This window comes from Struthio camelus, chromosome 6 (genome assembly GCF_040807025.1).
Source record: "Struthio camelus isolate bStrCam1 chromosome 6, bStrCam1.hap1, whole genome shotgun sequence".
Classification (NCBI taxonomy): Eukaryota; Metazoa; Chordata; class Aves; order Struthioniformes; family Struthionidae; genus Struthio; species Struthio camelus.
The window spans coordinates 4,105,929-4,121,586 of record NC_090947.1 but is presented as its reverse complement, the minus strand read 5'-3'; the positions used below and the strand labels follow the sequence as shown (position 1 = coordinate 4,121,586).

Sequence of the window (15,658 nt, the reverse complement as noted above, 5' to 3'; positions counted from 1 at the left end):
CTATCGGTTTGAGGGAGCACTTTCCTTACAGTACCCTAAGAAAGGCCTAGAGGAGTTTCAAAAGTCAAACAAGCATCTTTTGTAGGAAATGTCTGCACAGAGGGCTGTACCAGCATAGCAACACTGTTTTAAATATGCTGACAGACCAGCAAAAGCCCTTCTCTGCAACAGGCTCCTCCAGCTGGAGATGAACCAGCGCTTTTTAAAAACCCCTTTGCAGCTCTGGGAAACATCTGTTTTTTAGGGATTCCTCTTCTGACAAAATCGTAACATCATGGATAGAAGGAAAGAAAACACCCATTCCAAAAACTATTTGGCCGTTGGGACTTCAAAGGGAAAAAGGGTACGCTGTGTTTATAACAGGAACTTAAGTGTAATCTTCACAGCAAAGCAGTTATCACTGTGCAGGAGTTTCAAAGACACGCAGAACAGCAACAGCAAGTCAATCACAGGCTGCGAGACATCACTGATTTAACGTTAGTTACCTTGTCCTGGGACGAAGACGACCATGATATAAGCGCACTGGCTTGAAGATCTACTTCACGCATATGGCGCCGGCTAAATCTTGTCCCACACTTTGACAATACGACATTGCAAATTCAGTGCAAACCATAGCAAAGAGAGGAAAAGATAAAAATGGATTTAATGTTTTTAGGACTGCTCACCTCTGAATACCATTGCAAGCAAAAACCACAATGGACTGAACCCAGATTAGACCAAACCTCCTTACCATTTGCATGCTCCTGTATTTTTGATCCAAGTGTTTATTCCTAAGCCAGCGACATGGCCTTTCATCATTCCCAACAGCTTTTACCTTAAAAAATCCATGGCCTTTACCTTCCCAAATAGCACTCGCTCAAGCCAGTCTTGCACAGATCCCTTCCTCCCATCCCTTCCCCTTGTATTATTCGCCAGTCCCATCTCATGTGGCACGTTCAGTGCTTTCTGCCTTTCATCAACACACACTCTGAAAGCACAACCAACAACTGACCTGTTCACTGCTGCATCAAGGAAAGGATAGAGCGCGGCTCTGTGCTTTCTTCTTTCCAGCTTTTTTGAAGAGGGAAAAGGGAGGAGAGGGTAGGAAGCAATTCAGACCACTGGCATACGCAGTTTTTCCAGCTCTTTATTTTACAAAAATAACTTACAAATAGAGACGACTCTCAGAAGTAATATCATTCATTCTGCGCATAAGGAAGGATACAGCTTTGTAAAGCATGGATGTAGGAGTTAACAACTCTTACAATACTGTTAATTTTAGCACGATGGTAACTATTTTACAGTACATACATTTTATGCTCCAGACATAGGTACAACCACCATTTAGAGCTACGGTCAATAAAGTGTGCCAGCCAATGAGGATGCACATAAGAGATCATTTCCATACTGCTATTTATTGCCACCCTCTTACCTAGGAGGGTTAAAACCAAACAGCAATCTAACACTCAGACTACAGCACTCCGGATACACTCATCAGCAATATACTTCAAATACATGATAAAAATATATTTAACTTTCAAATGCAATTGTATAAGGTACACCAATAGCCAGAAAATAAAGTCTTGAGCTTTTAAATACAACACACTATATATATAAACATATACAATGAGATCAAGAGGGAATCTACACATGGAAGAAAAAGCTTATCTTGAAAATGCACGTTATCTATGGTACACAATGGCTTCGTTTACTAGAAAGTCTTTTCCATTTGCATAGCAGTGTTGAGAAGTTCAGACTGGACTAGCGGGAGATAAAACAAAACACACCAACAAAATGCTTGGCTTTGGTACCACTTCCATTTTGCGCCTGATTCCACTCTTAAATCACAGTTTGCTATCTCTCTTTTGTAGGCTGTAATTCATGCCCCGTTCATAAGAAGCACAGAGGAAAGAAAAAAAGAAAATAAGTCAAAGCGGTGTCTTTAGGGAATTGCAATCATTTGGTATTTTGCTCCAGAGCAGAGTATTCTGCTTCTGACACTCTGGAAGCATCGATAAGTTTGGTGAGACCAGTTTTGGCCGAGTACTTGAAAATAAAGGCTTTCATGAGCTCGTATCTGTAGTTGCGGTTAATGAAACTATACAGGATGGGGTTGACGCAGCAATGGACTAGAGAGAAACACTGAGTGATGTGAAGAGTGGCATACAGGAAGTTCTCCATTTGACAACTGAAGGGTATGAAATGAAGACTATAAAAGATGTCAAGAAGGACAGCTGCATGGTAGGGTAGCCAGCAGACAAGAAATACAACAACATAGGAGAAAATGATCTTCCCGTTGCTCTTCCTCTCTTGGTCACTGGAGGCAGAGATGCTCTTCGCAAGGAGGAAGTAAAAGAGAGCAATGATGGGAAAAGGGATAAGAAAGCCCAACACAACAGAGATGAGCTCCATGCCAATCAGCCACTCTTTGAAGCTCTCCTCTGGATACACAGGACGGCAGTAGGTTTCATTGTTGGAAGAGACCGTCTTAAGATAATAGGTGTCCGGGAGAGAGGCACTGAAGGCAAGAAGCCACACTAAGATGCAGATGCAGCGACGGATTATCTTCTTCTTGCGACTACTGGAATTGGTGAAATACGCAACGGAGAGATAGCGGTCCACACTCATACATGCCAGGAAGAAGATGCTTCCATACAAGTTGATGGAAAATATGAGGTGAGTTATCTTGCATGTAATTTCTCCCATGTACCACTGGTTATGCTGGACAAGGGAGACAACCCAAACTGGAAGGGTGATGACGACACACAGATCAGCAACAGCCAAGTTGAAGATGTAGAGGTGGGTTTCATAGCCAGTCATTTTGGCTTGGAGATTGACCCACACCACAACAGAGTTGGCCACCAGCCCTATGACAAAGATAAAAATGTAGAAGAAGGATAGAGTGTATAGCAGAGCGCTTTTGTTAAGTGTGCCAGGGCATGCTGTTGCATCAACTGTGATGCAGTCACCATTGTGGCACGTCCAGTTGATCTCTGTGAAGTTGGCCATTTCCAGAAAATCAAGGACTGAAGCCAAATCAAGTGCACTCATGTTCGCTCAGTTCAGAATTCAAGTGACCTACAGACAAAATAGGATCAAAAGAAAAGACCTGAGTTAGCAGGGATATTTCTACCTGTGTCTTTGTAACAACGTGCACATGCAATCTGCCAAGAAGATTCCATACATTGGGCACACTGTTTTGGGGATGCTGCATTCCTGTAAAGCACTTTCCATTAAGGAGATCCATGGAGTAAAAAAACAAAACAAAACAAAAAACAGATGCATAACAAAACTCATCTGGTCAAAAAGAGAGGAACAACATTAGCTTTTTGTGCGATTTTTTTATTACAGCTCATGTCTGACGTCATCAGGTTGGCTACCATCCCCGGGTGTGAAATCCGCAAAGTACACCAAGGCCAAATAAATGTCAGGCAACTAAATCTGTCTTCTCCAGTCTAAATGATGATACTATCGCTTTCAGCAGGGGAATCTTTAAGTCATTTTATCTGCACTCCCTCCAGCGTAGTAGAATCGATCTGGCTGATACACATTACCATAAAACATTTACCACAAGCTCTGGTAAGCATCTTGTCAAGTCCAGCTCCAGCTGCACTAAGCAGAAACGGGGAACTAAGGGGCTTTGTACCCTTGTCCAATTTCAAATTTAAATCCTGTTCCATCCTCCCCTCCTCCCTTCAATTCTACTTTACAAAGCATCCCCTGTGTTTAACGATTATCACGTAGCACTGAGAAAAATCAGAGCTTGACTGCTGAGTAGATCTGCTGGGCTTAAGTTTTCTTTTTAAGAGGAGCGATTTTATTTCCAAAATACTCCCCCATCACAGCTGGCCCAACAAAAACTGCTTCCTCCCCACCTTTTCTTCTTTTTAAATCTACTTTCCTGCCTCTGACTCCTCCTTCCATTGGCAGACCGTGGACAAAGCAAAGGGCTACTTGTTAAGTTCCTTGCCAGCAGGAGAAAGGGCCCCAACAGAACAACAGGGCTTACACAAAATCTGAGCCCGCCTTAATTACTGTTGTGCTTTTGGGGTGGTGTAAAAGGCCTCCTCCCCCACTGGCATCCTCCCACGCTGCAGGACCTACAATACCACCCACAGCAGCCGCTCGCCAGTCTCAGGCCTCTATTCGACGCCTGCCATCTTGGCCCAGGAACATTACGCTTCAGCCAAGGAACTTCTGGAGCTGCGGGCTCTGGCTTGCAGCAAGAGGCAGGCTCACAGCGCTGGTAAAGCGTGACGTCCCTGGACGTGCAGTATCCAACACCAAAGGGTTGCACCTACACTTCAGCTGAGCTCCTGTTTCAGCATTGAAGCACAGACCCATCCCATCCCCCCTGAAGTAACACGCAGTGTTTTGCTTTACCTGGAGCATCCAGTTGGGTTGCAAAGGAAGAGCAAGGCCACTAGTGCTATCTGCAGGCTCCCAGCCCACCACAGGGAGCGCTATGTTGGTCCAGTGATTTTATGGCCTGACACAGGCTCATTCCGCCCATAGACCTCAGAAAAGCTTCGAGAGCTGCAAAGGCCACATCTGCAGCTCCAGGAACCGCACAGCAGCTGCCTCTCTTCCAATGCAGGGCAGTCAAACAAACCGGCACGGATATTGCAGCGCTCTGTCAGTCTTTCCCTTCTCCTAGCTCAGTTGTTACAAGTAGTTCTTCTCCTAATCTGTTGTCTGGCCACTGGAACAGTTATTACAAGGAGGACAATTTGAGTAAGCTGTCAAAGGATACACAGTATGCAAAGGATCTGTTGAGAAAAGCATTCCTCACTCATTGCCCTTGTTAGCTGATGGTTTCAGTTTGCATTTCTCTTTTCTTTTCCCCTCCTCGGGATACAAAATTCTTTGGACGCTTCTAACATCCTGAATTGTGGCCAGGAGTCTTGTCTCTTCTCCACTCCCCTAACACAGCCCATCCAATTAGAGGCAAACCGTATAACTCACATCGTCCTTCCGCTTTCTGCTTCTGCCCTGGGGGCAATGTTGATTTGAGCGAGTAAACGGCTGGAGTGTGCCAAGCCAAAAAAAGCACAGAGGAAGTACTTACACGGCTACCCATATGCCTGGACGTCCTCAGTCCCACGATCTCTCCTCCCTAAAGAATCTCTTGGATGCAATGCACCTTTCAGGGGGACTTGCAGGGCTCCCTACATCAAGGAAACTAATACGGAAAACTCCGATGCCCTTAGATTTCCTTATGCTGCCAACTCTGCCGCAACAAATTGCTAGGAGCATGAAGGAGACAGCGAAGCAAGGAACAGTTTAAACGCGTTTCTGCACTAAGCACCCTCTTCTTGCATCCCATGAGGGACAGGCTGTTGGGCTATGTGAACCTCCGCTCTGCCCAGCCTGGGCACCATGTTCTGCTGCCGCTGGCAGGCTCAAACTTCAGAAAAGGGCCGATCATTTACACAGCACCTCTCACTGCTCCATTTACATAATTGGCTCTTCCCAAACCTCCCACCCTTCCTGCCTGCCACAGTACAGGCCGTGCCAAAGACACAAGCTAAGGAAGAGAAGGGAGATAAGGGGGAGAAGATTACAGAAGAGGATTCAAGGCCCTATTGTCCCCGTGGAGGGGAAGTCAGTGGCACTAACAATGGGGAGGGACATGCACACATCCAAGAGAGATCAAATCTCTCCACAAACAGGGCCCAAATTGGCCCCGTGAGGAGATCTAGCCTACCGTTTCAAATCTCTACAGCCTTCCAGGCTTTCATCTTGCTAGCATGCCGAAAAGCAAGGTTGTGAATCAAACCAAATTAACCACCTATTTTACTAAGACTACTCCACCTCATATCTTGCTTCAATAGGGTCAAAGCAACTCTAGCTTCTTCCCCCGTAAACCCAGAGCAGAAAAAACAGACACGCCAAGAAACAAGTGAGTAGATGGTGACAGCCTACACAAAAAACTAAAGGCTCTTATTTAGAAAACTGCCTCCCCCCTCACACCCCTGCTGCTTCCCATCAGATCTGGGCATGACCCACTCTGTGCTGTTTAAATCCAGACTCAGGCGTAACCTTCCCTGCCTAATGCAAGGAAGAGGGTGTCATTTGTGATGCTCCCAAGGGACTACAACAACAGAGAATACCTATGCGGAGATCAGAGAGCTCAGATGTCCTTGTCCCACCACCCCAGTGCTGTCTGCAATGTCTACACAGGAGGCAGCATGGCCGGGAGGCATCAGCCCCTGTTGGTCCGGCAGCCTCATCCACGTAGCTAACTGAAAACCCTGGCCAACATCACAGCAGCGGCAGACCTGCATCAGAGAGGGAGAGGATTAATCCATCAGCAGAGATAAAAAGGACTTTACACAGCAACATGCTGTAATTCCTGTTCCTTCTGTGCAGAGAGGGCTAGATCAGGGCACTACCTGATGGAGTTTCACCCCAAAAAACTTCAGAGGTCTACATGTGAGCTAGTCACCAGTCTCCCCCTATAGCCAGCAGAGAGAAATGGGCCTCTCTAAATTCATCTGTTCAAGTTCAGACTCTGCCTAAAAACGTCTCACTGACTAAAGAGGGAGCCCAGCCAGTAACAACTGCCTGACTTTGGATAGATGAATCCCCCTCTCCTAACAATGGCCACCGAGCTCAGGAGGGTACAGAGCAATTTAACTCGTTTCTATGCGGGGCATAAGGACCGATCCTGCCCCTGCAGAGTTACAGGCCACCGTCACACTCCCTGTAACACGTGTGTGACAGCAGAGCTCTCAAACTCAGAAGCGACAGTACGCTGCCCAGATACAGCTCCTCAGGATGCTCACTTCAGCCCAGGTTTTCCCATCGTTTGGGGGACAACCAGCCAGTTTCACCAACCCTCCTCTGTGGCTAGGCAAGCACCACACCTGGAGGCAGGCCCCTCAGCTAGAATAACTGCCCCTGCTCCTCTTTCCCCTGTCTACACTCCATCCACGAGCCAGGCACCAAAGGCAGCCAAAAACCCTCATTGCTCTCTGAAGCCCTCAGCCCTGATAAAAATCACAATAGTTGGCCCAAGGAGGCTAAACCACTCAGTCAAAACAAGGCAGGCAGCCTTGTGCAGAGCCCTCAATATGAATCCTCCTACCAGGACTGCAGCCCAAGGGCTGCAACCACTGGGGAGCACGGAGTTTGCAGCAGAAACACGGCTAGTCACAAGGCTTTCGTCACGGGGCAGTCTTGGGGGAGCAGGCTGCAAGTGAAAAAGAGGGATCTGTTCCCTGCTAGTCATCATTTGGGATCCAAGCATTACAATTGCAGCTGATGCTGAGCGTACAGCATCAGCTTAAGGCAGCCTACCTCCAAAACCAAGTTCCCAACCCCTCCTGCTGACAGTGAGTCTCCGGCGCTGTTTAAAGCTCCAGCTCCTGGAGAAACACGATCATGTGAAATTCACCTTCACATTCTTCATCTTTTCTCCTCATCCTCACTGTATACATCCTTCAAGGCCACTCGACTGTGGGGAGAAGCGCAGCAGCGTGATCCCCGCATCCCTGTGCTTCAAAACCCCATAACAGGCAAAGCAAACTCCCTGTTTAAAGCAAACCATTCAAGTGCTAGACCCGTGGCGCAGGCTAAGGTCTCCCACTGTTATTGTGAAGCAGGCAAGCAGGCCAGGAGGGCCACCAGCCTACCCCTTCAACACCCCACGGAGAGGTAGCACAGGTGGGCCTGGATGCCTCCTGGGAAGGCATTCGGACTTGAAAGGGGAACGAGCTCATTTCACTTCCCGAGACCCCAATCCAAGCTAGCTGCCAGGATGGGACTGTGACCACCCACTGCCAGACCTCTGATACATCCTGTAACCAAGAAGAAACTCAGCTCTGACTGCGCCGTGTCAGGCCACTGACCACAACAGAGAGGCAGCAAGAGCAAGCAGAGGCAGGATGGGGGCAGCAGAAAAGCCCTTGAAGCTGGTGGCTTATGCCGAGTGGCGCGCTGCAGCCACCTACTTAGAGCAGCGCTGCTGTCCGGCCGGGGACTGCGGCTTGGAGAGAGCAACGCCTTCCCGGCTGCTCGCTACTGAACGACCCTGGGGATCTCACCGAACGCAAACGATACCCAGCCCGAGCCTTAGTCTGCCTCCGTCCCTCCACTCTCGGCGCAGGTCTGCCGCATGCACGTGCATCCGTCCGTCTGGCTCTGCCTGCATGCCTATGTACTTTTGCGTCCCCAGCGCAGCAATAAAATCTGAAACTGATACGGCCTCCCAGGCTCAAAGCCCTAATGGGGGGAGGAGCTGCTGCTGCAACGGCTATATTCAGAGATTATAGCATTACGAGGCCAGGCTGTCTATAGTCTGGGATTAGCTGTTGTAACCTGAGCTCTGATTCCCACCCAGATTAGTTGGGAGGTGTGGGGGAGAGACCAACAGACAAACCGATTTTTTTTTCTATTCCTAAAAGTAAACTTAGTGCTCTCTATAAATGGCAGAATAACCTAGAAACTTGTGAACAGAGCTAAAACTGCATTTTGTGTCAACTGCATGCTATGCTGTTGTGTGCCACTATCCCTTTCCCCAGTTGGCATGTGTGCGAGGGTTGGTCCATACCACCTCTGCATTGGTGCAAGAGTTCAGGCGGGAAGGAAAAGAGTTGCCACCTGAAATACTTCTCTGGACACTCAGAGAGCTCATCAGAGCCAAAGCAATACTCAACTTTCCCCATATCTCAGGCACCAGATACTACTGTGCTCCACAGCCCACCTCCAACTGTCCCCTTCCCCACCACCAGCCCAGGACCTTGGAAAAAAAACAACAGGAAAAGCTCCAAGTGTGAGGACCCCCCCCCTGCCCCCCGCAACTGCGTTCACCTGTGAGGGCAACACAGCACCACGTGGCATCTTTCAAGCCCTCAACCCTTCCGGCAGCTTCCCAGCACCCCCTCTTTCACCACTTGGCTGTCTAGCAGTCCAGTATTGTCGGCACAAGGGAGGAGGCAGGTCTCCTCTGAGCAGCCCACCCTACCCTCAAGACCTGCCTGGAGGCAGCTCAGTGGTGTGGGTAAACTGGCTTTTACCCTCCCCTACAAGAAGGGAAGATAAGCTATACCAGAAGAGCCAGGATCACTGCTCCGGCTGGCCCAGGAGGGAGGACAGCCTCCCAGCCACCTCTTCCGGTCAGGAGAGCCACCACCGTACACACCTTGACCCTTTCCAAGGCATAGACCGGCCTGGTTCACCTGGCACAGGGAAGAGGACACTAAAGCCCTTTCCAGGCTGCTTGGCCACCCTGAAGGGCGCACCCATACCTAGCTAGCCCTTATACTCAGGAGGGCTTTGCAAGATTGAGTCTAGCTCATTTAAATCACCTTTCGCAGTTCTGCATTGCAAAAGCAAGAAACAAGTGCAGCTCTCAATAGCACCGAGGTAAGCTGAGGAAAGGAGCTCCCAGAAGCGACTGCATCCAGTCTGGATGTCGGAGCCAAGAAACTGGGGCAGGCACAGCTCGTGGGCACGCTGCGGCGGCCAACTGCCAAAGTAGGAGAATTGAAAGTCTCTCCTCAGTGCACACCACCACCTCCACCAACCTCCGCAGCAGCAAAGCGTGCGAGGCGGTTCTGCCAGCCCAGGCATGACCTTGTCGTGCCAAAACCAGGAGGCACATGAGAACGGGAGAGCCCTCTCCCTTCCCAGCACGACCTGAGAGAGGCTGGGAAGGCGGATCGTGTCGCGAGTCAGCAACAGTCCGGGGGCACTCGCTGCGCGGAGGCTTCAGGCAGGCCAGCGTGGAGGCACGGAGCTGCTGGACGCAACCAGAAAAGTGACCTAAGAGAGTCCGGCACCCTCGGGTCACGTTGCTCCAGGGCTCTTTGCCACCTCTAGCGACTGCTGCTCTCGGCCTGGCTCCTTGGCTTTCTCCCCGGGGCTGCTCACCCACGTGCAAGCTGCTGCCGTGGATGCTAAAGGTAACGTGCAGGCAGGGACACGCGGGCTCGCAGCGCAGCGCTGTAACGGAGCGGCTCACGTTGCAGAGACGTTAACCCCCTCCCCAAAAACCGGGGCTCCCGGCAGCAGGGCACGGAGGCAGCCGGGCAAAGCGACTTCACTGCGCTACAGCTCCCCCCGCCGCCAGCCGCTGCCCCTATAGCTCCGCTGCCCCTATAGCTCCGCCACCCTCCCTCCCTCCCTCCCCAAAGGGTCGCCAACGCGGGCAGGGCTGCAGCCCCCGGCCCGGCCCGGCCCGCCCTTACCTCACGCAGCCGGACAGCGACGGAGCGACTGAGCTGCGGCCGCCGCCGCCTCGCCCTTATATCGGCGGCGGGAGACCGCCTCTAGGGGGCGGGCGGCGGGGAGCAGCCCCCCGGCCCGCCCCGGGCGGCGAGCGGCCGGCTGTTTTTCCCTCCTCCGCTAAAATTAACCGCGGACCGGGCTCAAGCGTTACAAGTGTGTGGAGAGGAGAGAGAGAAAGGGGACTGTCGGGGCCCGGCGGGGAAAAGGGGGGGAAAAAGGAAAAAAGAAAAAAAAAAAAAGGAAAGTTTTCTGCTTTGTTTTTTTTTCTTTCCTGCCGCCAGAAAATACGGAGAAGACGAGGCAATAGGAGGCAGTAAACTCTCACCTCTGCTCCCTCCCCAAGGGCAAGAAAAGTTAACACCAAGGAAAGGTGACAGGAAGCTAGAGGCTTGCTAACAAAACCTGAAAATCCGTTTCTTCACATTCCTCCTTACCGGAGAGAAAAGGCAGATGGTTAAAGCAGCTTGCGAGGAGGAGGAGGAGGAGGAGGAAGAGGAGAAGTCCGTATTCAGCTCCAGCAGGGTCAGTCTCTCCGTCTTTCCTCAGGGAAGACGCTAGGATTAGATGATAATCTACCTGCCAACAAAACAGCCCGTCCCTGGAGCAACGATACGAACCGCACGACTGCTGAAGCCTGAAAGCAGTGCTGACAGCGCCAAGGGATTGATCTGACTCATGGACCGCAAGGCTCCTCCAAAACGGACAGATAGCCCAGGGAAGAAGGGGCTTTGCTCCCCCCTCCCAAAAAACCTCTGGTGCTGGAACACACACAGCTCCGATAGCCCAAAGACCCCCCGTTACTACAGGATAAACAGACTAGCTAACACATTATAGCCAGGACCTTTCAGCAAATCCAGGGCGCTTTAGTATTTGCAACCTGAGGGTCTGCATACCACCAGAAAGTATGTACGCTTTTCCCCCCGAAATGCTGTTTCCGCTGGCAATTACAAAACTTGCATTAAAACTAGTTGGTGAATGTATGCTTTAAAAAGAGGAAAAGTTTTCCCATTAAATAAGCACCTCAGGCTTGAAGAGCGTCCGACGCAGTAAAACGAGACGTTTTATCCCATGGCAGAAGGAACCCATTTAACAGGAGCAAGGTTGCCAATTAAAAGGATGCCTAATAGCCAGCAGAGCCGCTTTAGTTTCTAAAAAGGGAGGCTGCTGTTTTTAACCGTGCTTCATTTCTCAGCCAACCATGCCTTATTCTACCCTCATCAAGCAGCAGAGTCAATGGACGCACCAGATTGACACCCCTGCAAGGGAAGGCACAATTCGCTTCATTGCTGTTGCTTTTCTGCCAGCAAAGAGGAGATTAAGCTGCATACTTTACGCCTCCCCCCTGCGGCTCCAAGCCTGCACTGAAGCCTGTCTGGGGTTTGGACTGCATGAGTGCCTAGGTTCAGGCAAAGGCTTTAGGCACGTTGGCCTGGAAGCGTGTCTCCACCACCACGCCAACCCTGCGGAGCTGGCCTCTGCTGTCCCCCGGTGACTTCTGACACCTGGCTGACGCTGCACCGGGGACGTCCTAAACAGCATACAGCAAAGAAACACGATGGAGAAAGGCCTGACCCGTTGGGCGTTTGGTGATGCTGATGATCTCTGTGCTCCACGGACTTGTGACCTGGGCCTACCAGCAGCAGGGTACTGATCCGAGTGCCAAACCGTAACAAGACTGCAAGAGGTCACCACACTGATTACCTGGACTGCACATCTCACCTTCCATGTGGGCCTTTGCGGCATGTTCACAGACTACGCTGCTGTAGGCACGGGTGACAGGAGGGAGGAAAACAGAGGGATAAGTCTCTCCTTGTCCCACAGATGGAGCAGCTAAGATGCAACCTATCTTGTTGCCCTTTTCTGATTCACACTGTCCCTGGATGGGGATAGATAAATCCTCCAAACATCCGAGCGAGTGGTCATTAAAGCGTTCTGGCATCCGCTTAAATTTTTAGTGCTCGCCGAAGTCCATGAATGTTGGCAGAATTGAACTATGAGTTCAGACAATGAAGTAGGACAGGATTAGGTTTAAAAATAAGCATGTACTTCTGCTAAATCAGGCTCTGAAGATCCTAGCAAAAAAAAAAAAAAAAGCATTCTAGCAGAACTCCAGATTCTCTTGGACAAAAAGTAGAGTAGTTTTTCCTTACTTGGTGTGCCAGAAATTATCATCAAGTACTCCAATCTCTTCCATAGCTCTCCAAAAATACTGTCCAGCATTTGCAACCACAAAGCTGCTTGCTGTCCAGGAACTGCAGAGGCAACCCCCTTCCTAACAGTTGCTGAGAGCAGAGCCCTAGCTGCCTTCACTTCATTTTCCACGTTCCTCCCTCCAGCTATCTTTTTATAGAGAACACGTTCCACACGCAGGAGAGAGAAGCCCGTTGCCTTATGAAAGCCAGATTGTGCTCAGCGTCCAGGGATGAAATGCTTGAGCGGGAAGCAAAGCAACAGTGTCAAAAAAACCACACGATATGAAACCATCTCCCCTACAGCCTGGCAAGCAGAGCTACGGAGAAGCTGGGCACCCCAGGTAAGATCAGCAGAGGGTCAGTGCTACCAGGGTGCTGCGGTTAGCTCCGATCTGCTGCCATTAGACTGCTGCTAAAAGCCAGTCCAACCAGGGTCCTCACAGGATGCGATCGCTGACAGAGAGCTCAGCTACCAGAAACTCCTTGTATAGCCATAACTAGGCAGGCAGAATGAGTTCTCACCAGCCCAAATTTCCTTTGCCCTGAAAGTGGATTTACAGCACGGGTACAGAGCATCCCTCCGCCAGGAGATTCACGGAGCAAACGCTTGGAGGTTTGGCACGAGTGGTTTGCCAGCCCCGACTGTGGGTATTCTCTTAGTGTAAAAAAACCATGAAGGCTACTGCACCCTAAACAAGATGCAACCGCTTTACAAAGGCAAGTAGCCCCAGCCTCCAGGGCTGCAGCTTTCTCTTTTGAAAGATAACACGTGTTACTGGGCTCAGGAGCAGCAGAAGCCAGGCTGCAAGTCACGGAGCACATACAGCCTCAAGCCCCTGAGATCCAGCACTAATTAAAAATGAGTTGTCTCCAGACAGCCACGAAAGGGCAAAGAAAACTCTTCAACTCTTTGCCCTATTATGAAGGAGTCTGTGGCAATATGTCATGGAGGGACCATCCACTGGATTTACCCTTGCTGCAGTTTGGGGGGGGGGGGGGGGTTGTTCATCCACTACAAGCCTCTACTATCTGGGGATCACTGCCCGACACAGCTTGGGGCCCTGGGTGAAGTCAAGGCTCCACTGTGCTAAGTGCTGTAGATAAACACATGTAAGGGCAAGCTCTGACCCATGGAGATAGGTAGGACAGGAAAGGCAGAGGCAGGCAGGACAGCATTAGCTCTATTGGAGACAAGTCAAGAAAATGCAGCTGAATGACTTGACTCAGCTCAGACACAGGGTGCTTGGCACAATCTGGGACTGAAAGCCAGATTATTGCTTCAAGTGCTGGTCCAGTGCCTGAACTTCAGGAACATACTCTTTTTCCTCCAAAAACACAACTCTGCTGCTTACATTAAAGAGAGAGAGGGAAAAATAAAATAGAAAATCAGGAATTTCTCACAGTCCTGCAGCCTCTCCCTGCTGGCTTTTGGATGGAGGGCTAAAAGCCTCTCTTAAAGGTTTCCTTTCTAACTGAGAGGCAGATGGAAGCTAACGCCCAGCCCTTGACTTAAGTCAATAGATAAATATAAAAAATGCAATTTGGCAGCTTCAAGAGCTAGAAAGATTTTTTGGTGAGATAGTCAATAAGGCAAAGTGCTTGGGGGGGGGGGGGGGGGGGGGAGAACATTTCAATAGCCCAGCAAATATCGACAAGGGACAAAGGAAAGCATTTCCTGATTGCACAAGAGAGGGTTTGCATGCGGCAAGAGCAAGGCGGGGAGCGGCATCGCAGAGCGTGTGCGAGTGGGTGTCCAAAAGCGGCAGCATCATGTACAGCGGCAGAACAATGAGCTGGCCAGCCCAGCAACCGCCGTCCAGAAGTGCAAACACCCACATCGAGCTGACGAAGCCAGAGAGAGCCCAAACACATAGGCGCCTGCAGGAAATCAGCTTGTGATCTGTGAAGTGCACAAAGGTAAAAGAGCTTCCTGCAATCCGTGGAGTCAGAGCCAGTGGGCTGCTGGACCAAAATGCAATATTCATTTCCTCCCTCTTGTAAGACAGCTAGCTCTGTGTGCCTTCCTGGACACGTTCCTCGCTGTATAAACTTGATGATGGATAGAGGAATAAGCTGCTGGACTAACAAAAGAGATAAACCAACCATTACATTAAAGTGATCTCTGAAATCTCAGGCAGAAAGGAAACAAGCAGAGAACTTTCAACAGGCAGCGGCTGTGGCACTGCCCAGTTTTATTTCCCCTACAGCAGAAAATAATCACGTCATTTAATGCCAGACTGCACCTAAAGCAGCATAAGCAGCCACCAGCAGCGGTCAGGAAAGGCACAAGGCTGTTCTCCTGTCCATCTCGGGCCCCTCTGGCTTGGAAGAGGCACAAGAACAACCAAGTAGAGGAGAGCAAGAGGAAACACCCTCCCCACGGCTGCCCTGCGGAAAGGTGCTGCTTGTGCACGAGGCAGCCTGGGAGAAGGCACACGTACTCCCTAGAGCAGCAGCATGGCATCTCCAAGGCAGCCTCTGCCGTCCGCCTCTGAAGGCTGGAGCGAGCCAGAGGCGCCCTGGACCGGGGAAAGAAGTGCTGCGGCAGTGCAGAGCTGCAAGTGCCCAGCAGGATGGGAAGGCCAACGCGAGGCGCACCTGGCAGCGCCGGGTGCTGTACAGGGAGTGGAAATCAAAGCAAAGCAAAGGGGAATTTTCCTTTCTCTCTCTTTTTCCTCCTCTCATTGAGAAATCGGCAAGTGCCAGTTGCATCGCAGCCTGTCAGCACGCCAGAACACTCTGCTCCCGCGTGGAAAGGCGCTGCCGTTACCCCATCGTACAGCTAGGGAAGACGTGGCACAGAGGGGTCAAAGTTAGGCTTACATCCAGAAGCCTGACCTGCTTTTAAAATCAGGGAACAAGAGAGAGGAGAGGCTGCCGGTGTGACCAGGACTCATCCTACGGCAGGGTCCTTGCTGCGGCTCAGCTCCCCATAGCCTAAGCCACCCAACCTAGCGACTAAAGAGATCAACGTGCAGATTTCCTTCCTCCTCCACTGCATTCGCCAGTTTGTTTAAAAGTTCGTGAGATTTTTTTCCAGAGAAACCCGCTCGTGGGCACGTTTCCATTTACTCTGTAGCTCCAAAGCTGTTATTTCCAACTTTTCCACTGCAACAGTAAGGACAGACTTTAAAAGTAAGATTTTAAAGAAAGTAAGCCGAGCTTCTTGGACTATCACAGGTTAAGAAGCACCACACAAGAGGCTTGTGAAAACTAGCAATCGGAGATCTATGTTTTCCAGCACGGGGATCCTG

The 15,658-nt window shown here is 50.3% G+C and overlaps 1 protein-coding gene across 5 annotated transcripts in view; it reads right to left on the bottom strand.

Annotated features, from left to right (window-relative positions):
• Positions 1 to 1,110: 1,110 nt before the first annotated feature.
• ACKR3 (atypical chemokine receptor 3) overlaps positions 1,111 to 15,658 on the bottom strand; it is a 68,896-nt gene continuing 54,348 nt past the window's right edge. Inside the window, exons 1-3 of one of the 5 annotated variants that reach the window (XM_068947782.1) lie at positions 10,173 to 10,207; positions 4,363 to 4,681; positions 1,111 to 3,057 (exon numbers count right to left, since the gene is read on the bottom strand). In XM_068947782.1, coding sequence (XP_068803883.1) covers positions 1,936 to 3,030 — 1,095 coding nt within the window. In that variant the 5' untranslated portion in view covers positions 3,031 to 3,057; positions 4,363 to 4,681; positions 10,173 to 10,207 and the 3' untranslated portion in view covers positions 1,111 to 1,935. Of the gene's footprint in view, positions 3,058 to 4,362; positions 4,682 to 8,027; positions 8,662 to 10,172; positions 10,209 to 15,658 lie in introns of those variants that run through there. The other 4 variants (XM_068947784.1, XM_068947781.1, XM_068947786.1 and 1 more) reach the window with 4 other exon arrangements.